We start from the raw sequence: 26,264 nt of genomic DNA on the forward strand, positions 1-26,264 counted from the left end.
AAAAAAAATGATAAAGAAGGACAGGAGAAGGGGGTGTGGAACCAGCTGCATAAAATGCATGAGAAAAACAGGCTTCATTTGAAATGATATATTCTTTAATTCTACTCTAAAAAGGAGGAGTTTACTGTCACAGAGAGCCTCATTTCTCATGTAGACAGTATTGAGCCACTCCATACATTACAGGAATTCTAATGATCCTCTATTTTTGAGTCCCCTGGTAATAATCCGATATTAGATTTTCTTTTTATGCTTTTTTTCCCTATTTTTCCTTGGTCTTATTTACTTGTTGTGTTCTCTGGCTCAGTGTGAGCTCAGCCAGCACAAATGTTTAGTTGATTGTGTGTTCATTTTTCAATTTTCTGGTGGAAGATGCTTTTTGAGCTCTTTTAATAAAGAGCAGCTGCTATTTTAATTTTCACAAAAAGTTTTTATTTTTATTATTTAAAAGTTTGAGGCTTTTAGAAAGTTTTAATTTTCCTGAATTTCTGTTTTTTTTTTCTTCTTTGAAGTACAAAAAGAAAAATGTAAAAAAATTTGACGTTTCTTTGAAAAACAAACAAACCTTATATTCTGGAGCACCTTACATATGGATCAATTCTAGTTGTGTTTATTGATGTTGAAGTGATTTTGAGAGGTAAACGGCGCTCTGTCAAAATGTCAGTCTGTGTTATTTTTGAGTTGCTAACCAAATTGGCTGTTATTGTATATTTGCTATCGCAGCTAACGTGTACTGATGTCGGACTGTGGTTTTTTTTTTTCTTACCTGTTACTAACAGGGTTAAGAGTTAGTGTAGCCACAGTACGATTGTTTTAGCAGAATCAGTCTCTTTTTTTACGTTTTACAAACAAGTAAAAAAAAAAAAACATGGCTAACATTTCTAATGTGGCTAACATGTAGCGGTGTCGGACTCGTTTTTTTTGTACTCGTTACTAACAGGGTTAAGAGTTAGCATAGTCACAGTAACGTTTGTGTTAGCGGTATCAGTCTCTTTTTTTTAAGTTTTGCAAACAAGTGAAAAAGAAATACGGCTACCACTTCTAATGAGGCTAACCACAAGTTCTAGAGTTACTGGGAACACGGTTAATAAAGTTTGACTGGCTGATGGGCTTACTCTGACTCTTTTGTCTCACTATGGTTGTCAGGAATGCAGAATGGCCCGCTTTTTGCTTCTGCTGTTTTACATTTACATCCATTTACACATCGTCTAGTCCATCAGTCTGCAACCTTCAACACTTCAAGAGCCAATCGAGTCGTTTTCTCACTGACCAAAACCCAGTAGGAGCCACTAAGTCTCACTTCATCCCTTTAAAAATATAAGGCACTGAGTTTTATAATAAATACAAATTAACATTTATCTTTTTTTGCATTTATAAAACAGAAACATAAAGAGAAAACTGACTTTTATCCAAAATATGAAACAGTTAAACACTTTTGATAGAGGTTCACACAAAATTTAACGGTTTACTTCACTGTTTGTGGTGCATCTCATCCAGAAAGGTGTAAATCTAACAAACTAAAATTAAATCAGAGCTAATTAAATGAGTCATAGTGTATTTTTTAGTCCATAAAGTACACCTAAAATCCTTTGTTCAAAAATAGAAAATCTAGTTTAGTTTGACTTGTAATACACCCTGTCCTTCAACTGTATGTGAATGAATTAATGAAGCTTAATTAGTTTACTTTACCTTTTTAGTCACTTTTCAGAATTATCCTTTGTCTTTAACCAGGGAGCCACACTGGAGAGTTATGAGAGCCACATGGGGCTCTGGAGCCTCAGGTTGGTCTAATTCACCATATTCACTTCACCATATTTATGATGCAAATGTAAAAAATGGAAGATTTATTGACGTTCCGTCTTATAATTCGGTGCACCCTATAGAGCAGAAAATATGGTTTGTTGGATCGGGACAGAAATGCTCAGAAATGCATGTATTTGGTCCCAAAGTCGGCTGTCAGAGGAGCATCCTTTGCATCCTCAGAACACAAATGTTTGTAGAAAGAAATACTTTTTAACCCTTTAGGCCCCGTAACTCTTCAAGCGCTGATATGCAACACTTTAAAGTACTGAAGTGTTTATACAGTTATATATAAACACAGTTTATACAGTTAAAATCCGCTTTTCTCTGCATCAGAATTGGCTGATTCTCGATGATCTTGCAAACAGTTGAAGTATATCATAGAGTTGTGTGATATTTAGGTGTCACCAGTGACAACTCTGGTGTTAAAGGGTTAAGATCTGTTCATTTGATTGTATTTTTTCTTTTATAGTCAGGTCTTTTCCGTCTGACTTTCACGCCTGTTGGACTCCTTTCCCAACAGGCGTGAGGAGCTCTGGAGAAGCCAGCCATAATATGTGTATCAGCCCTCCAGTTGGGCTGAACCGGCCCATTTCCAACGACACTCAGGGCTTCCACGGCAATTTACTCTCATGACAACACAAAAGACTCCTCAGAGTCCTCAAACCGCGCTCGCTGGATTGACAACGGAGAACATTTTTACAAAATACACCAATTTATACCGTCTTCCCAGTGTTATGAGAGCAAAGAGCTCAAACAGGAGCACGCTGAACGCATCCATTTTAATAAACACTCGACTACTTGATGTGATAAGCAGGAAATAGTGAGAAATGAATTATACAAACGCTGATTTTTATGAACTTTTCCGAAGTGCCTCGGGGGTTTTTTGCTTGTCAGTTTATTTGAAGTACGTTTGTAATTACTGCATTTGTTAACTCATGCCAGCATTTTTCACTTGACATGCTGCTTTAGGCTATTGACATTATTGATTTAAAAAAAATAACAGTTGAAGTCTCAATTCTATTCATGAGTATATTCATAAAGTATTTACATATATTTATACAATGCCTGAATGTTTTTTTTTTAACCAAATCAATGTCACTGCCTTTTATTGATATTGCTGGCTTTGTTATATGAAGCAAATGAGTTATCATCTACATTTACTTAGAACCCAAAAATCTTGGTTGAAAAAGTTATAGATTGTAAAAGAAGAAGCACTCAGGGCGTAAACATCTCATGTTTATGGTGACAAGTGAGAAATGGAGATAAAAAACAGAAGAGTAAGATTAGTCTATTTCATGGACAGCATGGGTTTATTTTGAGTTTTAAACATTATGGATACAAAAAAAAAATCTATTCTGGAAATGACATTGTTTCGTACGGATGAAACTTTAATTTGGAAAAACAAGAAAAGTCGTTCATTAAACTTCAAGCTGTCACATCACGAGTGCCCCATTTTTGTCTTCCTGTCTAAAGTGTTCTCATATAGCTTGAAAGCTCTCGTGCATTTCTGCCGCAGCTCCTCGTGATGACAGAACATCAATTACAAATGCATATCTCACTTGCTTATTTGTTGGTTGCAGATGAGAGTTATTTCAGCACGACGCGCCGAGGCTTGGATGCCTTTTTACAGATTAGAATGGCCTCAGTGAGGAAGAAATTGCTTGAACAGTTGCGCTATTTTAAGCGGTTTGCAAATTGCAACAGGGGCGAGTTAAACAGAGGAGGATAACACATCATTAGGAAGATCACAATAGACAGCTGAGGTCTCTGCTTCTTTAATTATACATCCTTATTTTGAACACGATGCCAAAAAAACATGAAGAAAGGAGTCAGACATGAATTTTTTAGACTCTGTCATCAAATTTATAAGAAAACTTCCATTTTTATTCTTGCTTTCTATTTGATGCAGCACACTAGCAATCAAGGCAGGTTTGTATATTACTGCCATAGCAATATTACGTTTACGTTTGCTTGCCAGTCAAGTGACAAGGAACCCACATTCACTTGTTAAATCAGAGTTTAATGCAGATTAAATCTTTCTGAAACGTCCTAAAGAAACAATACACATTGTGATTATATGCATATGGAAAAACAGAGAAAAACATAAACCTTAGAATGTTTAAAAACTTAAGACCCACTCTGATGGAATTGTGTTTTTAGCATGTTTTTGTGGCAATATGGGCTGAGAATGAAGGACATACATAAAGAAAATTCAGATTAAAGCTGTGCTTCTGAGTATTTCTTTATTCAAATCGTTGTGATTTAAGAGCTGACTCAAAAAATTCAACTGCAAAAAGCTTGTAGGTGTGACGTAGAAGCCACAATTGGCAGGTCAAGAGCTCCCTGCTCCACTTGCAGACAAAAAGATGAATTTCCTCATTAGAGCTGCCATCTGGGTCAAAGCTGCAATATAGCTTGTCATTTTTGTTGTTGGGTTGAGGTTGTGAGGGGCTGTAAGAACACATACACAAATAGGTGACAGGAAGTGGGGGTGGGCTTACTTTTCACCAATTTCTACTAAACCCCTGCCGCTCTGCAGAAACTAGTTCTATAAAACTACAGTTTTTCTTTTAATTTTGTCTAAAATCAGCACGATTATAATAAAAAGACCACTGAGAATGCTTTTACAATAGATCAAAAGATGATCGGAGTGGGACTTAAGTATGCAAACGATGTAAACTGTTTGACAATATATTAAAAGCTGCTTAATAATGACAATTTACTCCCAAAAAAATCCCAAAACTTGAGGATTGTTTGTTTGAAGAGAAGCTGCAAAAAGTCCATATTTGCAAAGTAAAAAATATCCATTGTTTTTTTGTGATGCATCATTTGGTGGGAAAAGACATGAAGAGAATCAAACTCCAAACTGGAGCTTTTAAGCTTGGAATCAATGAGCAACAATAACAGAGAGAGTCATATTTAGATATCGCTAAGTATATCTTGCAGCACCATTTTTAGAAATACATTTGCACATTATGGTATTAGCAAATTCATAAAGTCAGGATGAAAGCAAGGAAAGATGCTGCGGTTATCTTCAGCATCCTCCAAAGGCGATCACAGGAAAAGGATACACTTTTAAAAGCTATTTAAGATGAAATCAATCACGCCTCAGTTTCATTCATTTGATAGAAGAACAAACTAAAACATGTATGGATCAGACAGCTGGGGGCTCACACACGCTCTGGAATATTCATTAAAGAGGAGAATTTTTCCCCACAACATCATGAAGGATTTAAATCCCAGATGTCCGCCTCAGATCCTGCCCAGCATGCGAGCGATCCACCAGTTGCACGGCATCACAATCTGACAGATGACCCGGCCTCCTTGGTAGTAGTACGGCCAGGGGTTGAAGCCGCCCAGGGGCTCGTGGTAGCGGCGGCAGAAGCGGTAACCACGGCGACAGTACTGGCAGCAGTAGCCGCCCTCGTCCAGACGGTTATCCAGCTCGATTCCAATATCCCGCTGCAGAGGACACACGAGTGGGCAGGGTTACAATCGCACACATGACAAATGCCAGTCCTCCAGAGGCAAGGGCAGGACAGCAGAAGAGAGGAGCGGGCGACAAGAATTGATGAGACTGCTTTGGTTGTAGGTCAACAGAATACAGGCAAAAACCAAACAGGAGCGAAAAGATCAGGAGTGATTTCTTTGAAAATGCTGGCCCGTGTGATGCTTGATCACGGCGACAAGGAGATCAAGATAAACAGCGGCGCGAGCAGGCTTGAATTAAGCATTAAATATAATACCCTTGACCTTTCTATTATACACAGCACAACTGCCAGTTGCACAGCGAGTCCAGCCTTCACGGCCTCTCTATCAATTCTGTCTTAAGTCAAAGGGAACTCAGTTGTTCGTTACCAAAGTAATTACACTATTTCTTTCATCTTTGACCTCTTAACTTCCTGGAACGAAGCAGTGACTGCCCCTCCTCCAACAGAGCATTCAAATTAGAGCTTCTCGTGTCTTGGCGCCCTCCTCCTGACCTTGACTTTAAGTGCACGGCGCATTCCTAAAGCAATTAGCAGAGTAATGATCGCCTAAGAAGGATTCTTTCATTTGCTCTCGCTGGCTGCCTCTGAATTTATAGAGGGTCCAAATGAAACCCAAATGCAAGGTAAATTGGGCAGAATTAATGGCCCTTGGCTTTTTCCATTGTGCTGGTTAGTTCATGCACCCATTGACTTGTAGGGCTGAGTGCCATGCCTTTGATCAACTCCAAATGGGGTTCGGAGGACGGGCTGCTTAACTCGGAAGGAGAGTTGAGACAGAAACTATCCACGTTGGGTTATTTTATCCAAAGCACTAAAAAATGAAACCAGAAGCACCTAATGGATTGTTGCTTAGCTAGAACAGAACTAATTATCAACTACTGGGAATGACAGAGAGTCAGCAAGAATTTGTGGTTTTTGGAAAACCTATAATAAAAAAAAAGAAGAAAAACACCCAAGGAAGTACCTACTATATAATTTTTACCAATTGATCAGGTAAAAAAAATCTGTCTGATTTGGAAAAGGATTAATCAGTTATTGATTTCTTGAAAAAAGAGTTGGCAATGTTTTAATACAGTTTTTCTAAATAGCTTAAGAACAGGAAAGAAAGTAACCTTTTGAATGACAGTTCACAAAAAAGTACAATTCTCATACTTTTACAATCAGAAGTATTTGAAACTTTGAGGCTTTAGTGTAAAAAATAAAAATATTAAAAACATTTGCAAACCAAGTTATAACAAAGACTTCAAACACACTGCTTTAGTCCTCTGTCAGTGATATTAGTTTACCCTTATTGTTGAATTTTAATTAATTTAAAGCATTGAAATGAAATAAAAAATATTTTGTAAAAGAACCTGAAGCAGAATAACAGTTTTGAAGCTTTGGCACAATTTCAATAAGGTAGATCTACCTCACATACACACAATTATTAATTAGACCTTCACTTTGAAGCAGTAGCTAAATGGTCCACCTCCTTGGCCAATCACAATCAAATGTTCATCACCCTTTTCTGGGCAAGTCTTTGCCAGCATCTGGGCTCTAACCACCATCAGTGGTCCTGTGGCTAATCAACAAATATTATGGACAGATTACATGTGTATTTTACTGTAACACAAATAAACCTTTGCAGTGTTTCCTCATTTATCGCAGGGGTTACAGGGAAGAGTCTGGCAATACGATACATATCGCGAAACATATGCAATGAAACAATGTGTCCCAATATATTATAAGACAGTACCAGACAATATTTAGCATTTTTTTAATATTAATCTATTTTTCACATAAGTAAAATTGTAAATGACATCCTATTTAATGAGTAGAATCTTAAGCAACCATATCTCATAAACAGGTTGCTTTTTCCCAAGCCTATTCATGGCTCTTTTCTTTTGGTTATTTAGGAAATATTTATGTATAAGTAAGACTGAACTGCATGCTTGCTTATAATAATGAATTCAATTGCCCTTTGTTAGTATTTAAAATCGCACACAAAGTATCGCCACACAAAGTATTGCCACATAAAGTATCGCCGTACTAAGTATCGCCACATAAAGTATCGCCACATAAAGTATCGCCGCACTAAGTATCGCCACACAAAGTATCGGCACACTAAGTATGGCCACACGAAGTATCGCCGCATAAAGTATCGCCACATAAAGTATCGCCACATTAAGTATCGCCACATAAAGTATCGCCACATTAAGTATCGCCACATTAAGTATCGCCACATTAAGTATCGCCACATTAAGTATCCCCACACAAAGTATTGCCACACAAAGTATCGCCACATAAAGTATTGCCACATTAAGTATCCCCACACAAAATATTGCCACACTATCGCCACATTAAATATCGCCACATAAAGTATCGCCACATAAAGTATCGCCACATAAAGTATCGCCACATAAAGTATTGTCACATAAAGTATTGTCACATAAAGTAATCCCACACAAAGTATCGCCACACAAAGTATTGCCACATAAAGTATCGCCGTACTAAATATCGCCACATAAAGTATCGCCACATAAAGTATCGCCACATTAAGAATCGCCACACAAAGTATCGCCACATAAAGTTTCGCCACATAAAGTTTCGCCACATAAAGTATCGCCACATAAAGTATCGCCACATAAAGTATCGCCACATAAAGTATCGCCACATAAAGTAATCCCACATAAAGTATCGCCACATAAAGTATCACAATATTTCACGGAAACTATATTTTCTTGCACTCCTACACTAAACTGGTATTCCTGTTATCTCTCCTTATTGAAATTTGCTCAATGAAGTCTGGAATCTGTTAAAAAGAAGCAGAAAAAACAAATCAACAGAAAAATCACCAAAAAAATCTAAAATAACAATAAAGTCACAAAAATAACCCAAAGAATTAGTAAAAGAACCTAAATATTGGTCAGGAACTAATCTAAAGTGACATACTACTTATTGGTTGGTTCATTATTTAATCTTTGGAACTCAATACTAATGCATATATCTTTTCCTAAAACCATTAATCAATGTTTTTCATAATAAAACACAATGCTGAGTATGTAATTATTTTCTAGCTTTTTTCTCCCATGTGCATTTATATCTACCAGCTAATCACAAGCTTAAAAAACACTTTATGGCTCTTTATCATGAATTTCTGGGAGATGAAAATGTATTTCTCACTATCTAAGTCTTACAATGACGTCTGAATGCAACAAATATAGACATTTGGGAACAGAAAATGTTTAAGCAACCCCCCCCCCCCCAAAAAAAAAAAAGAAAACAGGATCCTGCCCGTCTCCACCAACTCAAGCAGGGAAATTAGACGATTAGCTGCATCTACTCCACAAGTAAGTGAGCAGTCAGTCACGACAGCAGTACTGGTTTGGTTTCCTTCTATGAATTCCCCACAAGCGTGACCCATAAGAAAGTGTGCCACGCGTTTGATGGGAGCCATGATAAAGTGAGCAACACCTCACACTCGTGAGACATAATTAAAATACATAGAAAGGGTGCGACAGATGATATCGAGGATAGATGGGGTTGATTTATTACTTAGACTGGCAGAGGTAGGCTTTTAATGATTTATTGGTTCAGTCAGGTTTCAGGTCATCAGCTTCCAGGCAACAATCTGTTATGGAAACAACACGAAAGCTGTCAATGGACCAAGGATAATCTTATCTGCTCCTCACAGCCCAAACTGGGAAGTTATGAAATCTGGAGCTGCAGCTCAGGAATGGAAGGAAATACTTTATTCAAAAGGCGTTTGTCAAAACAAGCAGCCAATAGGCAGCATTGTAGCTTAAAGACAATTAATCAGAGCTATCCTTTTAAAACGGAGGGCACATATTAATCACTCCGGCTTTGAGATGCCGTCTCTAGCGGGAAGCTGCGGGGATAAGAATGGTTCACCTTGGGAAATCTGAGACAGTCACTCACAAACAAGCAGCATTAATGAAGAGTAAAACCCATTACCCTCTTGCTGCATCTGATTTCATCACACGCTCTCATGCAAGCTCACACACACACACAAAGGCAGTCATAATTGCAGACGTTGGATGTGAATGAGTCGGCAGAGTAGAAAACTGTGTCAGTCATTCAATAAGATGTAACCAATCAAAGCATGACTCCTCTAATCTCCACACTTGTTGGTGTTATTTCACACACGCTGATCAGCGCTCTTCATGAGCTTGAAGCGCACGCCTGAAAGTGTTATTAGACAGCAAAGCTCATCCCATTCATTTTGGCACCAAACCGGCAAAGATAATATTTCTGCTGCATGGCGCGCCTTGTTTTCAGAAAAAAAAGCTGTTTTACCGTTTTTCATGTTGATACACAAGATGGAGCAACAGATGAAACGCATTGACGCATGGCTTCACCTCAGAATTTCATCTCCCTGCATTACAGTGAATGACAACAAACTATATGAGCGGTGATGTGGGCGAAGCCCAAAGGTTTGTGGGAAGTGGCCGAAGCGCGTTAGCACGGGAGCGGTCAAATCTTGGATGAAAACAAGCTCGTCCCAGCTCTATGAGTCAAGGACAGACGTACGCCCCCATGCAGCTTGTCAGAGAGTAGTTATTCAGTTTGAAATTTCCAGGGCCACCTCCAAGACACACTGCACTCTGACATGGCAGCCGTGGCAAAGTTCAGCGACATATATCTGTCAGCCTCTGTCACAAGGTCTCAGACGATTATTCTGCTTTATGAGCGCTCGCTGTGGGCAGACGTGGCACTGAATCCCAGCCTTATGAAATGCAGATGAAGCCGATGCATGTGTGTGTTTTTTTTTTTTTCTGTGTGTCTGCCTGTGTGACAGCAGGAACCGCCTGCGTCGCCTTCGTGCACATTTACATGAGCTCTGCGCGGCGAGAAAAAAAAATAATAGATAAAAATGAATGAGGCTTGGCTCACACATGTGGCCTCCCACTGGTTTGCGCGAGACTTTGGACTCCCAATTACAGGCTGCTGCTTGCCCTCTGCTTGGCCACAAAGGCCTTTGTTATCAGCAGAGCCACAAACAGCGCTTGGACGTGCCGCTGGAATGGACTGCAGAGGAATGCATTACTCAGCTGATAGTGGCACAGCGATTCAAATGGAGAGTCGGGTTTTTCATCCCCTGGTATGTTTTAATTGCGTGGCGCTGCATCCCCTGCCACAGACTATGAGCGAGAAGACACAGAAGCTGGAGGAGGGTGTGTGTTGAAGGTGTTTCTGCGACGGGGCTGATAAATGCCAACATTACAGGACATCCCATTTCTCTGCGTGTCTCCCACCTCTGAGGAGCAACTCATTTTCCTTGAAGTTAGCTTTAGTGACAGCTCACCTGTAAGTGCTGCATTCGGCGTGCAGTTCCAGGTTAATATTCAATGCAATGTGAATTTCCCGAGGTGTCCGGGATAATTAATCACACACTATTGAGTGGTTTACTTGCAGCACGCCAAAATATGCCATTCGGCTAACGCGTTTATTCTATGTGCTTTGATAATTAAAGCATTATTAATAAATGCCGCCGATCTGTGCAGCAGTGAGTGACCTTGAGAGAGCTTTTTCATGCGCCGCTCTCAAACTGCCGCAGAAAAAAAGGAAGTCGAAAAAAAAAAAGAGGCACTGACGGCTGCTGTAAGGCACAAGTTGCTGCCTTTGAAAGATATTCCTCTCAATTAATGGAGAGACATTAAGGGAGTCTTCAATGAACTGGCCTTACTTAAACAGATATATGGAGCAATTGCTGTACCCTCTGGTGCACAAAGTCAGTTTTAACATCAATTAGTGAGCGATTTATATGCAGAAAGAGTTGCGGCAGAGCTGCAGCCGATTGAAGCCGCTCGGCTGTTTCTTGATGTGTGGTCCCTGGATGTGGAGGAGGAGCAGAGCCGCACTTACATAGTCATTTACGGCAGGGTGATCCAAGACATCTCGAGCAAAACGCTGGCCTGTGACCTCTGCGTCGGGTGTGTCCACATCCTGAGCCTCAGCTTCTGAAAGCACAGGAGCAGAGCAGCACTTCAGTACTCTCGCAGCTTTACTTTAAATTGCTGTATTTTCTGCATTCAAATGTCTTATTGTTTTTTTCAAAAAACAGCATTTTGCCTTATAATCAGGAGCGCCTTATGTATGGATTTATAGTGGTTGATCTGACTGTTGAAAGCACTTTGAGAAGCATCATCAAAATGTTTGTTTGAGTGTCAATTTTAATACACTAACGTGGTAAACATGTAGCAGAGTCAACTACACTTTACTTTTTACATGATACTAACAAGGTTGGGAGTTAGCGTAGTCACAGTAACAGTTAGCTTTGCTGTTTACGAGTGACAAGAAGGGTTGCAAATTGCAGGTGTTGTGAATCGGCTAATGTGGCTAACGTAGTGGTGTCAGATTGCATTTTTTATTTTTTTGCATGTTACAAGTTTAGGAGTTTGTGTAGTCACAGTAATGTTTGTTTTAGGGGCTAGTATGTTTTTTGAGTAACAGGTATTGTGTAACTGTGTTTTTATGTGTTTTATATGTGTTTCAGACAAGGTTGGGAGTCACAGGTATTTGTTTTTATGCTTACGCGGCTAATGCTTCTAACATGGCTAACATGTAGCATGTTACAAACAAGTTATGGGCTATGCATGAATTCCTTCTCTGCCCACTATATTGTGCGCTTTGTAGTGCTGTCCGAATCTACAATTCAAAAATCGAGTGGACTAGAAATCTCCTAGAAATCTTTGCAAAAACTAGCATGTATCGATGCTCACTACATTAACGAATATAGACCACAATAAATTATATTTTAACATTTTTGGCAAAAAAAGGTTTAAATATAGTTTATTCATAAACAATCCACATTTTCATCATCAGAACACAGTAGAGTCACAAATAGATGTTGTAAAATACTCGTATGGATTCTATTTTCTCGTCGTGAAATCAATGACATCATATCTGGCGGTGAAAAAAAAGAAAAGTAGTGAGCATGGTGTCTGAAAGACTTTTAACATCCAGGGCATTATATAGTCCCACACTATCTATGTTTTTGAGTAGTTAGGGATTAGGGCGGGAATTTGGAGACATTTGGAGAATTTTGTCTCTTAATACACCATATTTTTTGGTGCACTTTAAATGACGCAAGTTCAAAAATAAATCATTTTTATTTAAAACGTACCTTGCAATCCATATCGTGCAGAAAACATGGTAGTTGTCTTAATTTATTTACCTATACGTGCCTAAATTTTGCATTTTTTTCTACTCTAAGAGACAGATATATAGTTCAAGATGTCGAAAATATGTCAAATGTGAAAAAAATCATGTTAGATTTACTTCATCTTGGAAAGAGATGTAATTGTAATTCTTTAATTATACCATATTATATGCCTGACACGCTGCAGAAGTTCTAAAGTTACCACAACCTTTTTTATAAAACTTTTCTGTTAATCGAATGAAAAACTGTCGAGATTTTAATCCTCATTTTGTTCTTTATCAAACAATCACTTGCAAACTTCACCTTTTAAATTAACATAGTAAAGCTTGTGCGTTCACACACTTCATGATCAAAAATTGTTTGTTTTCACCTGAGGAGAGCTGACACTTTTTTTTTATCTACACATTTGTCTCTCCTAAACTAAAAACTTTGGAGAGGTGCCACTGTGTGGTAATGGTGGCTGTTAATTGTGTCTGCCTGGAGTTTCATGCTGAGCTGTTAGCAGCAGAGGCTTTAGAGAGACAGACGACAACACGGTGTCAGAAAATGATACAGTGAGATCCATGTGTGACTCGCCCTTATCCTAATCAAAGAAAAAATAAATGCTTCTATCCTACTTAGCATAGTCTTCTAATGTCACCTGTTTACTGCCGTGTTTTTCGGAGTATAAGTCGAGTTTTATAGGCCAGCAATCACTGCAAGATGGCACTGTAGGTGTGTGTATCAGTATTTGCTACAGACAGCAATGCAGTAGAAGAAGCACCACTCAGTCACTCATGGCGGGATAGTTCCAAAGTGACAGAGGATAAAGAATTTAACAGATTTAGTCAAGTGATAAAGAGTTGAATTGACTTTTGATCATGTTCTATATACTGTGGTTATCTTAGTAATTTTTGGACAAATGTACTAGATTCCTCCCATGCTTTATGAAGTTAACTACGATATACTGGTATTTTCCAATTGTGGTCGGTCTCCTTTAAGATCCGCACATGCACAGTTGTGCAGACGCCACAGTGTTGCAAGATTGGGTGAAAAAATGCCCAATTTGAGTGGATAATTGCTCAATCTGGCAACACAAGACGCCAGGTGTCTGTGGTATTTGTGTTGTCTAGTGATGGCCAAGAAACACATATTTGATTTAGCATTTAAAATAAACTAAAGAACATTCTGATACAGAATCTGCAGGACATCACCATTCTGTCTGTGATGGAATAAACGCCCGTCTCCAATAAACGCCGGGCTGGGTGGCAGATTTTTTAAATAAACGACAGGACTACTACAGTAGAAGATGTATGTTAAGAATTAATGTGTTACAATAGTGAAGCTTGCATATATTCAATCTGTAATTGTTTCTATTCCATTATTATGATTTGCTTTTCTTTATGAAATGTCTGCTCTTTTTCACAATTTTTAAAAAAATAAATCTTTCTTAAAAGTGCAACTTATATATGATTTTTTGTCATATTTTTAATGTTTTTTTTTTTCTTTTGTGACTTAGACTCAAGAAAACAGTCCAAAAAATATGTTACTTATCATACCTTCAACTAGAATAAAAATGATTAAGCCTAAAGCTACTTAAAAAGACTAGATTTGCGTTAACTTGTTATTGCTGAAATCTAAAGATCACACATTTATTATTTTGTCATTTACCAAGAAAGATGTTTCCCTCCATGATTACAGGTTTAAGCTTTTGTTTTTGTATTTAATAGAGAAGCTGGTGCCAGCTTTTCTTCAAACAGAGCAGTTTGAGTCTAAACTTCCTCTAGCCTCGAATTTTACACTTCAATATTACAAAATCACACTTTTCATAAAAACCTTATCCTAGACCTGATCAAACATTTATTTCTATCCTCTAAATGCTGATTTCCTTCTGCACTTCATCAGCTATTAAATGTTCATTTGATGCTTACACTGATTTTTCTAACCCAATCTCATGCAATTCTTTAAGCATTTTTCTAATAAGTCGCCATGGCAACTCCACTTTCCAGTTATGGATTGATTGAGTCAGAAGGAATTCCCATCTGTGTGCAGATGTTGCCACTAGATTTGCATGAGATTTCTAATTTTGGTTTAGTTTGCATTGACACTTAATCTGATTGCACAATGATGACAGTCCTCAGCAGTATTTTGCAGCCTTGTTTAGTATGTGTTCATGTATCATGCTCACAAAAAATCCAGAAAATAGCGTGAACTCATCAAATATATTAATGGTGTTTGCAGGACAAAAAACTGTGAATTAGGATTTTAAAAACATAATTGTGCTTGTTTAGTGATTGTATATGAGAGCTGGATTGAGTGACCTCTCCCTCCTCAATTTCCAAACAGGACGTATCCCTTAGTTCCAAGAAGCCATATTCCCTTTGACTTCTATAGAGATAGAGATCTTTTGCATCATCAATGATCTTATGTCTTGGTACTTCCAAACTTAAACTTTTGTCCTCCATGGTGGAATTGGATTATGGTGTTGAAAATGGTCTTATCTACAGTATTAGCATATGTCACCTAAAATAGAAAACAACATTTTGATTTTTTTTATTTGGATAGTAAAACAAACGGGGCTGCACGGTGGCGCAAGTGGTTAGCGCTCTCGCCTCACAGCAAGAAGGCCCCGGTTCGAATCCCGGCTGGGACCTTTCTGTGTGGAGTTTGCATGTTCTCCCCGTGCATGCGTGGGTTTTCACCGGGGACTCCGGCTTCCTCCCACCGTCCAAAAACATGCTTCATAGGTTAATTGGTGACTCTAAATTGCCCCTAGGTGTGTCTGTGAGAGTGAATGTGTGTGATTGAGGCCCTGCGACAGACTGGCGACCTGTCCAGGGTGTACCCCGCCTTCGCCCATCAGTAGCCGGGATAGGCTCCGGCACCCCCGCGACCCCGAAAGGGAAAAAGCGGTCTGGAAGATGAATGAATGAATGAATAGTAAAACAAACGTTTTTTATTTTGAAACTCAGACCTGCTTCCCCTTTCTCCAGTTTTTGTTTCAAAATCGTTGGACTGGAAATAGAACTCCTGCCTAAAGCGCGCGTTACAAAAGAACAAACGTCAAACGCAGACATGACATGGGTGATGGAATCATTAAAGGGTAACCAAACACTACATCAACTCTTTTTGGGCTGTTGACTTCTATAAATGGGGCTTTGTCTGTTTGTTGTTGCCCAATTTTTGACAAATTAAAATAAATTAGTTTAATTAATGAAAATATCGTCAAAAACCGTCTGTATGCTGCTCCCTACAGGTTGAAATGAGGTATTGCAGTTGAATTTTGTGATTGGTCAGCTGGGGCAAGTCCCAGTAGTTTCACATCATCATGTTCCGCCGGTCTTTGATTCTGTAACGGTTGGTCGGTCATTAGCTTTAGCATGGCTTGTAGCCAGGTGTATTCAATGTGTATTTGCAATGAATATTTCACTCGGGATTGTTTATTTAATACATTAGCCCTTATTAGCTATGATGCTAGCAGGATTTTACCACTCTCAGACTCTGGTCCCCTTCTGACCTGCGACCCTCACGGTGCCGGCAGCCCTGCTGTCTAGCATTGCAAAAGCAGTGTCTTGAGCATTGAAATATATTACTGGATTGGCTCTTGCCTATTCGTTGCTATAGACAGAGATGTGCGTGCACAGGCACAATTATTGTGCATTGAGTTGCGTCAACCCAACGCAGCTGTAAGACATTCAGGCATCAACCACAAAAAATCAGGCTGGCTCCCTCATTTTTTTTACACTGTTTTCCACATAACATGGCTCAAATTAAAGCTTAGAAAGTGATTGATATCATGGTATAATTACGTTTTTATTTTCTCTAAAAACTAAGCTGTAAATAGTGGAAGAACTCTGTCTTCTAGTGTTACAGCTACATAAAACTAACCTGTCAATCATAGATCCAAGCCACACCTCCAATGGCTCTACTAGCCCCGCCCCCTTTCTGGCATTTTTTTTTTAAATCTGGGAGAATGGTGTCAGCCTCAACTGCCCTGTTTGGTTACCCTTTAAGGTTGATTAATGAATGGAAAGAGTTCATACATTCAGTGTATGAATGTGTGTGAATGGGTGAATGGGTCTGTGACTGTGAAGGCCTTTGGCCCTTGAAGGAGAGTAGAAAGCGCTATACTTATTTACCATTTACCAATGAATGTTCATTTTTTTTTGTGTCAGTGAAATGGAGACACACTACAGACGGACCAGTGATAATGAGGCTTTAGTATAAGCCAACTGAAAGTTTTTTTTCTTCATTGTTACTTGGTTAGTAGCAAATAAAAAAAATGATTTTTCCAATTTTTAGATGTTTTGTAATGCACAAATCTTTTACACCAAAACACAAAACCGTGACTCAAAAATTGAGGTTTTGACTGCATTGTGGGGATAGTGAATCATAACATCCCTAACCATTTAATCACAGTTGTCAACAGCTTGTAACTCAAAAGAAAAGCTAAGAGTGGTACCGTTTCCCTTATCATTCTTACAGTAGCTGCAATATTTTGCATAAAAAAGTATTTTAAATTCTACTGCAATCCTTCACACTAGTATTGCTCAGCGCTCAGAGAGCTGCCTGGTCCAGCTGCTCACACGGTTGGTAAATCATCCTCTCTCCATGGACCGGCACATGGCCTTTGGGGATACCCTCCAGCGAGAGTGTTAATAGTCTGCGTTTAGAGGCAGAGCTGCCCCCTGCACTCACCGGTCAGGGGGGAGGGATGGATCCAGTGGATGGGCAGATGTTGGCAAATCTCCCAGATCTTGGATGTGAGGAGAAATTCTGGGTTAACGATGGGCTCCTCAGCAGGAACCCACACACGGGAGTCCTCCACCTTCATATCAGCGGCCTCATCCACCTGCTAAACACACACACACACACACACATCCACACACACTGAATCAGAGGTGTTTTGTTTATACACTTACACTGTGTCAAAGCCGTCTGGGCCCCACACAAAGAACAGTCCTGCATTTTCACTCTCCTCCCCTGAGTCACGCAGCACTTTCAACCTTTTAGTTTCATCCATCACCTCTCTGTCCGCCGAGAGGACAGCAACTTCCTGACTCCCGCCACCCTGATGCCCTCGTCCTCCCTCCCTCCCGCCCGAGCCTCCAGCTCGCTTTTTTTTCCTACTCCAAGCCATTGAAATTCACGGACAGCCATGATTTGACTTTTAAATGACTTCAGAAGTGGTCTTCGTTACACCGAGTGAGGCCGCAATATCGTTTAGCGTGACAGACACAATAAAGCCATGTACTCTCATTCTGCCCTCCCCCTTAACACCGCGGCAACTCTCTTGGCACACAGCGCTTAATTTGTTGATACTGTAGTTCATGAGCTGTAAAGTAAACTATTATTGCTTAATGATAAGACTGCATGTCAGTGGTGTCTAATAGAGACATATGAAGAAGATTTGGTAACCCCCCCCCCCCCTTAAGTGTGGGTATTCATTTTCCTCATGTATATGTAAATACACACACAAACAAACCCCTCTTCCCATTCTCTTGTTAATTAGTGGCCCAGAACAGAAAAACTGTTCACTTGACAAATGTTTTTACAAGGTGATTTTCTTCCAGTCTGCAGCTTAATTGCACATTAGTTAAGCTTGATGTGGAATCCTGGGGCTATAGCAGGAGCAGGACTCATTTATCTGAGGCTTTGGCCCCTCCCTCATGTTTGCCCCTGTCACTCTTGCTTGAGTTTGACTTTTTTTTTTTTTGCTCTCAGCGATTCCGTCTTATTTTTTCTGCAGGGTGACATCTCCGTGACCTACGAATTTGGTGTCGGGGACACACTTTCCCTCACTTTCCAGCAACGGACTAATGATGACTCGGAGGACCGACGGAACAGGGCGTGGCCAAAGGGGGGTGTGGAAATGAAAACTCAGAACTCAAGCGATGCAAACAGTACTTCCTAATTGGACCTCTTAACCCAGCCTTCTCTGGAAAGCAAATGGAGGTCAGGACACACGACTTTGACTTCACAGCTGAGGAACGACTCCAATAACTCGCAGAAGACGGAGCGCCCGGGGTGGCGGTGGGAAAGGTCAACGTTTTAGCATGGGGCACAGATTTCTAAATGCCAGTTGACAAGCACAAAGACAACATGATTACAGCCTGCCAGTTTACACACTTGAAAGGCTTTTCCATTTTTCCATTGACAAATGATATATTATAATGACACCAGCAACTTTTTATCGAGAGCTGGACCTCGGGAATGATGGTAATTTGTTTTCCGGGGCCCGCTTCTGTTGTATGTATGCTTTTTGCCTACAGTGCACAACTTAATTATACACCAGTTGTGCTGCAGTTAACGAATTTACCCTCTCTTGCCGTTGTGTCCTCGGGGAAGAAAACAATGTCGACATGACGCATTGTTTAAAAAGGGTGTTATGTTTGTGAGAGATCAAAAAAAAAAAAAATACTTTCACCACGTACTCATGAGCGTGCACATGCTTCATCCCGACACACTTTTCTCCCAGGTAAACGTGTGCATACCTGCGTGCCAAACGTGTTATCAAGTCAACAGCTGCAGCTGTTAGCTCTTAAATAAATCAGGCCATGGTTTTCAGGTTTGCTCTGTCTGGTTTTTGCTACTGGATGAATAGAAAACGGCCTGATGGCAGTTGAGATCTCAGATTCTTAACCTCTTAAATGTGTTGCAACATGTCGTTTTACTCAATCTTCCTCTGCTAGAAAATAAACACTTCAGTTAAAGATGACTACTCTTCCAGTGGTTATAAAGCACAAGTTGAGTGAATAAAAGATCAAAGAGGAACGATGACGATCCCCATTGGTTCTTCATCTATTCATCTCAGAGCCTGAAGTTCAGAATTTTGGTCGTCATCATCCTCTCGGTTGCTTTGGAACAGAAGGTTACCATGGATACCCATAAGAAGATGGAGCTGGAGAGTCGTACTTGTATCTACTTGTGTCTGGGAAATAACACTATTGATTTTTTTTTTTTTTATCAAGATTTTTAGTTATAAGGACACCAGAATGATCTTTAGAGAGATTTTTTAAAACATCTCCCAAAAAGTCCACTTTGTAAATGTGTAACCCTACATCAAAATTCATGAAATTTAGCCTTGTATTTTATATGTAAGAGTATTAATTGAAGACAAGTAAAAACCTGAAACAATTTACCAAAACATGCACAAAAGATTCATTAGGTTTTAAGAGACAAGGGTATTAAACTTCCTGTTTAGTCAGTTTTTTTTAGAGAAAAAAAAAGATGAGTCAGTAATCAGCTAGTGTAAAACGAAATAAAAACTGTAGGGCTACAAGGTCATAATCTTATTATCTTTTACCTGTCAAATACTCATTAAGTTCCTTAAAAAACTGATGCATAAAATCATCAACAAGGAACAAAAAGTAAATGGTGCATACTTATGTAGCACCTTAATACCTTCTTAAAAGGCCCAAAGCGCTTTACAGTCAGTCTCGTTTACACATTGATATGGCTCCGTTGTCAAACACTGGCTCCAACCTATAACCACCATGAGCAACTTCGACACATGGGCGGGCAGGGCGGGAACCGACACGGTAATCTTCAAATCAAAGGTCGACCGTTCTGCCCCATGACCACCCTGTTACCAACCTTGGAGTTGTTTGCTTGTTTTTCTCAACCCAAGCGACCATATTTGTATTTTCAATCATTCAGTTTTATTTATATAGCCTAATATCATGATGCAGTCATCTCAGTGGGCTTACCGGTAACTGTACAAAGACATGAAGTCAGTCATAAAATTTAAACAGCAGTTGGTTGCTAAACTGAACTAACTAAGTTAACCTGGCATCCCTGCCCCTAGACCCTTCTTTTTGGTGAGGAAAAACTCAAAAAAAAAAAACAATTTCGGGAAAAAATAAGAAACCTCAGGGATGTCCGTATAAAGGAGGGATCCTCCCCCAGGACGGACACAGACGAGCCTCCTGGAAAATGAAATCTCTCCCACTCTCCCCAGAGGGGAATGGGAAAGAAGGACAACACATGAATCACACTGCACCAACAGAGGCATGCAGAACTAACTGAAAAAAATAAATGATGAAGTAGATGAAAATATATGACCGAACCCCAGTGCACCATACTTTCCCCAGCTTCCAACTTCTAGCAATCTTCTAACAACTAGTTGTTATTGGAACAAATAGTAGTAAGTTTCATGCAGAATGGCACACAACGCAGAGGATAATAATAGCAAGTAATAGAGAATCTACATATTTTAGCATATCACGCATATATTGGAGAAATATGTAAATTATATTTACTTCCCCAAACTTCATTAAAGCTTATTCCATAACACGTGGCTGAAGGCTCTACCTCCATCTGTACTTTTAGAAACTACAAACTAAAATTATTCCTGCTTTCCCTGCATATCCAACACTCAATTTAGTTTCCTTAAAATATTGGACATCAAAATATAATAAGATATTATGCATAGTGTAAAAATAAAACACAAATTAAAAAGGAGAAAAAAATCTGATGACATGAAAAAATTGTGGTCACTAAGACATCTGAAACTAAGATTGTTTATTAAACTAGGCATGGCCTCAGAGAGATTTGGCCTTTTTAAGGTAAAAAAAAAAAAAAACACTGAATAACTATAATTTTCAGTTTTTCACATTTTTCCTGTTATTATTTTAGTCTAAAAAGATCTATTTGTCAAAGCAAACAGAAAGTATCATTTTCTGGATTGTTTTTTAGATGCGTGAACTTGTTTTTGTTTTGATTTGTGTTTAACTGACCACAGAAACTGAATAATTCCAGGTGAGAATTTTTCAGTTAATTAAATTCTTTCAATAAATTAGAAAAGCTGCTGGAGTCTCACTGGCCGCGTTTCCATTTGTTAAAGTTGGTGCAGATGAATGGGGACGAGCACACAGCGTGCGCTGCGGGACTGTGGTGTGTTCACATCCTCTGCAGTCATGTGGGGTTTTTCTGCTCTTTCTGTTTGCAGTTGTTGTCTGAGTGGGAGGTTTGGGGTTGCTGGGTGAGCTTTGGTCATCCATATTAAGTGGCTGCTTAATGGACCGAGCAGCTTCCACTGACAATGTTAAAGGGTGTGAGAGAGGCAGATGGTGATTTCTGTGTCAAACTGGGAGAACGTGAATGAAGCTCAGGGATTACTCCCTCAGACATTTACTCAAAAACGTAAATTGAAAAGAGAAGGAAAAAAAAACCCTGGCAAACAATTCCTGTTTGTCACCTGGTTCCCCCTCGTAGCTGCATTTCCTTATCAGCCGCTTGCAGTTTTCTGCAGTTTTTCCTTTTGTTTTTTCACCTCAGCTCTAAACCACACTGTTGGTGCTTTGAGGCATTTTTTTTTAGCTAAAAGCCTGTGGCGGGGTTAAGCTTGGAACTATTAGTGCTTGGCTTTAACCCCTGTGTGCTTCATGTGTTTCAGCATTTGTAGGGATGAACTGGTGAGAAGAGATGTCAGAGGAGTCTCTCAGGGATCAGGGGCTACTCTGGACGTGAGGCCAGAATCTGGTCACAGCTTGACTCTCAAATCATTCTTTAACCCTGTAAAGCCCACCACATCAAAGAATGGACAGATGTTTTACATTTTTTGGAAATACGAGTTTTTTTTTACCTTTTTGATTAAATCCACAAAACAATTTATGTGCAATATTATTTTTTAAGAGATGTACAGTACATCTGTTGGGTGATTTGGTAAAGTTTTGCTCACAGTATTTTAGTTTAAGATGCAAAAATGTTGATGCGTGTTCAGGAAAAAAACAAAAAAAACTGCGTATTGACCGGTGATCTCAAATTTAATCCATACATTTTTAACATGATGTAACTTTAATATAAAGAGTATATTATCAACAAATCGTACAGTCTTTTAATACAGCTAACAGTTGTATAAAATGAAAACAACAGATGAGTAATTCTCAGCATAAAGTTTTGAAAATTAGCAAAACTTTTCATGCCAAAAGTGTTTTTGAGATCGAAGCAGCCATTTTGAAACAAGCGGGAAAAGCCCTACTACTGCCTCTAGTGGAATGATGATGCACTACAGGGCAGAAATAAAAAAGACCAATTGAATCTTCATCATCTGCAAAAAGTAGTAGCATTGTAGTAGCATTTTATTTTTGAAAATACATTTTCATAAACCGGAAACTTAAAATAGCAACTTCAGCCCCATTCAGACCGGTCCGTGAAAATATTGTCCAATTTAAACCGGTCCGTGGCCTGAAAAAGGTTGGGGACCACTGCTTTAGAGTACTGGGCAGAGATCACATAGCGTCAGCATCATGGTCAGCACCGCTGTGGGCTCTGGTTATGCTCTGCTTTAATTAAACAGTCGGATTCCCCTGGTCCACACCAGTTTAGTCAGCTGTTAGGACCTGCTGAGATGGGGAACCCCCAGCAGCAGCCACAGCTAGGAGGATCTGTGAGAAAAGCGTGTCCAGAGCCGCAGCTGCTGTATCTGGCCCCTCCCACAACTCAAAACTGCTTTCACATCAATAAACACAACCAGAACTAATCCGTATAAAAGGCGCCTTAGACTATATGGCCCACTATAGTTTTGAAAGTAAAATTCAGGCTTTTGAGAGTGCCAAAAATATGGCCCTTTTAGATGTTATATTGCAGCTGGATTTCTCGTTCTGAGATCACAGTAATAATATGTGCTGATGGTCACGGTTTTCTCTATTCTCCGCCTCTTTTTTTCCCATAGCACTCTTTTTTTTTAAGTAGGCGTGGCCAACATCTCTCCTCCTCCCATAAACATGCAATGACAGATGAACTGACTGTGCTGTGTTCCTGTTAATGCCGCCTTTTTTCCAAACTGCAAATACATACAGTACATACACGATCTGCATGTGTGTGAAGGGCCGATTCAGTCACCGTTTGGAGAGGTCTCTCAGGCTGTAAACAACATGCCAGAGCTCTGAAACCTGAGGATCTATTCATCTGTTTCATGTTTTTGTGTTCAGGGTGTTCTAGTTTGTCAGGAGATGTTTAGGACTCTCTGCAAACCAAATCTAAACATTTTACATCTTAACAAAATTCAGCAAAGGACAGTCATCTTAAATAGGCTTGTTTTCAGTCACAGATTTCCCCACTTAAAAAAGTATTGATTGCTCTGTAATGTTGATCATAGAAACGCTTCAATTGCGAGAGACAATGTTAAAAATGAATCCAGGAACGTTCATATTAAGCTTGTTAAAGAATTAATTTCAAAAGTTCATATCACTACTTTGTAATGTAATCCATGACAGAGGTCAAAAGTTTCATGCAGGTCTTTGCCAGGTTTGCTCTGAAGCTTCTATTTTGGTCCATTCCTCCATGTAGATCTCCTCAAGAGCTTTGATGTTTTGGGGCTGTTGCTTACATAGAGTCTCTTATATATTAAGATCTGGAGACTGGCTAGATCATTCCAGAACCTTGAAATGGTTGTTATGCAGCCTCTTCTTTGTTGATGAAACTGGTGCACAGTGACTGGCGTTTCTACCAATTCCTACTATTTTGGTCTCATCTGACCACATGACATTCTCCCAATTCTCTTCTGGATCATCCAGATGGTCTCTGGTAAACTTCAGACGGGCCAGAACAAGTGCTGGCTTAAGGAGGCGGGACCTTTGGAGAACTATAGGATTTGAATCCATGACAACAATATGTATTACCGTGTCCCAGGAGGAGGGATGTTGTCAGTGATCTTGTATTTCTTTAATTTTATATTAAACAGTTGATCTCTTCTCTCCAAGCTGCTTCCTAATGGAAGATTCATTGCAGTCTTGTTCAGGTCGACTAGTCACTGGTGTTCTTCGACAGATCTTTGGTATAGAGTTTACAGTATGACTGTTTAAGGACGTGGACAGGTATACAGAGAAGTAGTTCAAACTGGTGGTATTAGTACAGATAACAGGTGGAGAATGGAAGAACTTCTTAAATAAGAAGTAACAAGTCTGGGAGGGACCACATTTTTGCTTATTTAAATTCTTTAAAAATCCTACAAAGTAATTTCCTGGATTATTTTATATTACATTCTCTCTCTCATAGTCAATGATCAAGATAGAGACTAAAAGAATGTTTTTCTTTGCATGTATTTCGATACAGAACCATCTGTTACTGGTGGGTCTGATGCATTTCCGAACACAGTGGACCATACTGCTGCTGAATAAGGACAATCTGTCATCACCAGCAAACAGTAAGCACCTTTGTATGTTTTGATTACAAAGGTATTTTAAAAATATCTTCAGTCAGCTAACTTGTTTTGTGATGCTTGTATGTACATGGACTACATTCAGTTTTCAAAAATATAATGGGAAACAGTAATGGTTCCTTTCACTCAGCACAGGATGTAAAAACAAACAAAATGGTGGTCAAAAAAAGGAGTCCAGATTTAAAGGAGGTCACGACAGGGCCACTCAAACCAAACCAGACGTCTGATTTGATGATTTATGCTTCTACAGTCAGTCATTTCCAGGACATCCTGGCTTGTTTTTTATGTTGTGGTTTCCTGATACTGCATCACAGTTAATAAAATCAAAAACCATTGAAGAAAGGCAGTTGAGCTTAAAATGAAGAATGCGTGCATGAATCCAGCATGGAGAGCTGTAGGTGCAGGAGAGACAAAACCCCTGTAACCTCTTCAGATTTGATTTATATCCACACTGTCACATCACGACACTCTTTCTTATAGGTGTGGCCTACGGCACTATTTACCGGGGGTGTCAGCAGGGGTTGAATTCAGTCATTTTGGGGCTTAAGGCAAAGGCAGGCATGGGGCCTTCCACTTCCCAGACTTTACTCCATTTTTTAACATTTTTTCATAAAAGAACAAATTTTATGGTTTTCTTCTTGATAGTTTTCCCTCATCAATGACATCCAACTCTGGAAAAATAAACATAAAAAACTTTAAAAAACAGAAAATGTGAAATTAAACGTTTTCCTTGATTTGTACTTATGAGGAGAATTACATCAAAATATTTTGAACTTTCCACAAAGGCTTCATTTACACTGGATGTTGTGCAAGGGAATGTAGTTTCATTTTTTCCCATCCATCCATCCATCCATCCATCCATCCATCCATCCATCCATCCATCCATCCATCCTTAGTCTTCTGCATGGCTAAGGAGACTCTCCCAGCCACCTCAGAGTAGATAGGCTCCAGCAGCCCCATTACTTTAAAATTGATTAATTGGGTTTGGAAAATGAATAAGTGTATTTATGTGTGTCCAAATGCATGCTTGCACACACAAATATGCAAACACATATACTGTATGTATGTATTTTTATTCTCTGCCTCTGGATGATATCAACAAAAGGGATTAAAAAAAAACATTGAAGCCTCTTATTGATCTTTGTGGTATTCCACATTTAATTTACCTAATCAATGCATCACGTCATCCTTTGTTGCTCTTTCCTAATACACTTTGATCTCTGCAGTTCTGCTGATTTAAAGTCCCCCTCAGATGAAAATCTTTTTTTTTTTTTGTTTTTAACATGTATGTGTGGCATTTTTCTTATTAAAAAGGACAAATGTAATAAGAAATTATTTTGTTTTTTATGTAGCAGCGGTGAAGATATACGCTAGTGAGACACAGAGGTATCATAATCAGACAAGGGGGGATAAGGGGAGGAGCTGCTCAGCTCACTTCCAAAAGCCACGCCCCTTAGAGGAGGTTTTGTAAACAGAGGCTTCAGATCAACATGAATAAATTACTTTTTCAGACATTTAGGTTGTGGGATTTTGGTTAAAAACTTCATAATCACAATTAAAACACTACTGGGAACGTTTTTTAAAGCATAAAAAAACAGTCATGGGGACTTTAAAGAATGGTGTCACATGAAACCTAATATTAATTCAATCTCTAACAATAAAACACATC

At 39.2% G+C, this 26,264-nt stretch overlaps 1 protein-coding gene across 2 annotated transcripts in view; it reads right to left on the reverse strand.

The window, feature by feature from the left end:
- Positions 1-3,088: 3,088 nt before the first annotated feature.
- Positions 3,089-26,264, reverse strand: part of tnmd (tenomodulin) — a 93,063-nt gene continuing 69,887 nt past the window's right edge. The window contains exons 5-7 of one of the 2 annotated variants that reach the window (XM_024282985.2): positions 17,131-17,284; positions 11,157-11,251; positions 3,089-5,262 (exon numbers count right to left, since the gene is read on the reverse strand). In XM_024282985.2, the coding sequence (XP_024138753.2) occupies positions 5,053-5,262; positions 11,157-11,251; positions 17,131-17,284 (459 nt within the window). In that variant the 3' untranslated portion in view covers positions 3,089-5,052. Of the gene's footprint in view, positions 5,263-11,156; positions 11,252-17,130; positions 17,288-26,264 lie in introns of both variants that reach the window. The other variant, XM_024282983.2, reaches the window with a different exon arrangement.

This window comes from Oryzias melastigma, linkage group LG10 (genome assembly GCF_002922805.2).
Source record: "Oryzias melastigma strain HK-1 linkage group LG10, ASM292280v2, whole genome shotgun sequence".
Lineage (NCBI taxonomy): Eukaryota > Metazoa > Chordata > Actinopteri > Beloniformes > Adrianichthyidae > Oryzias > Oryzias melastigma.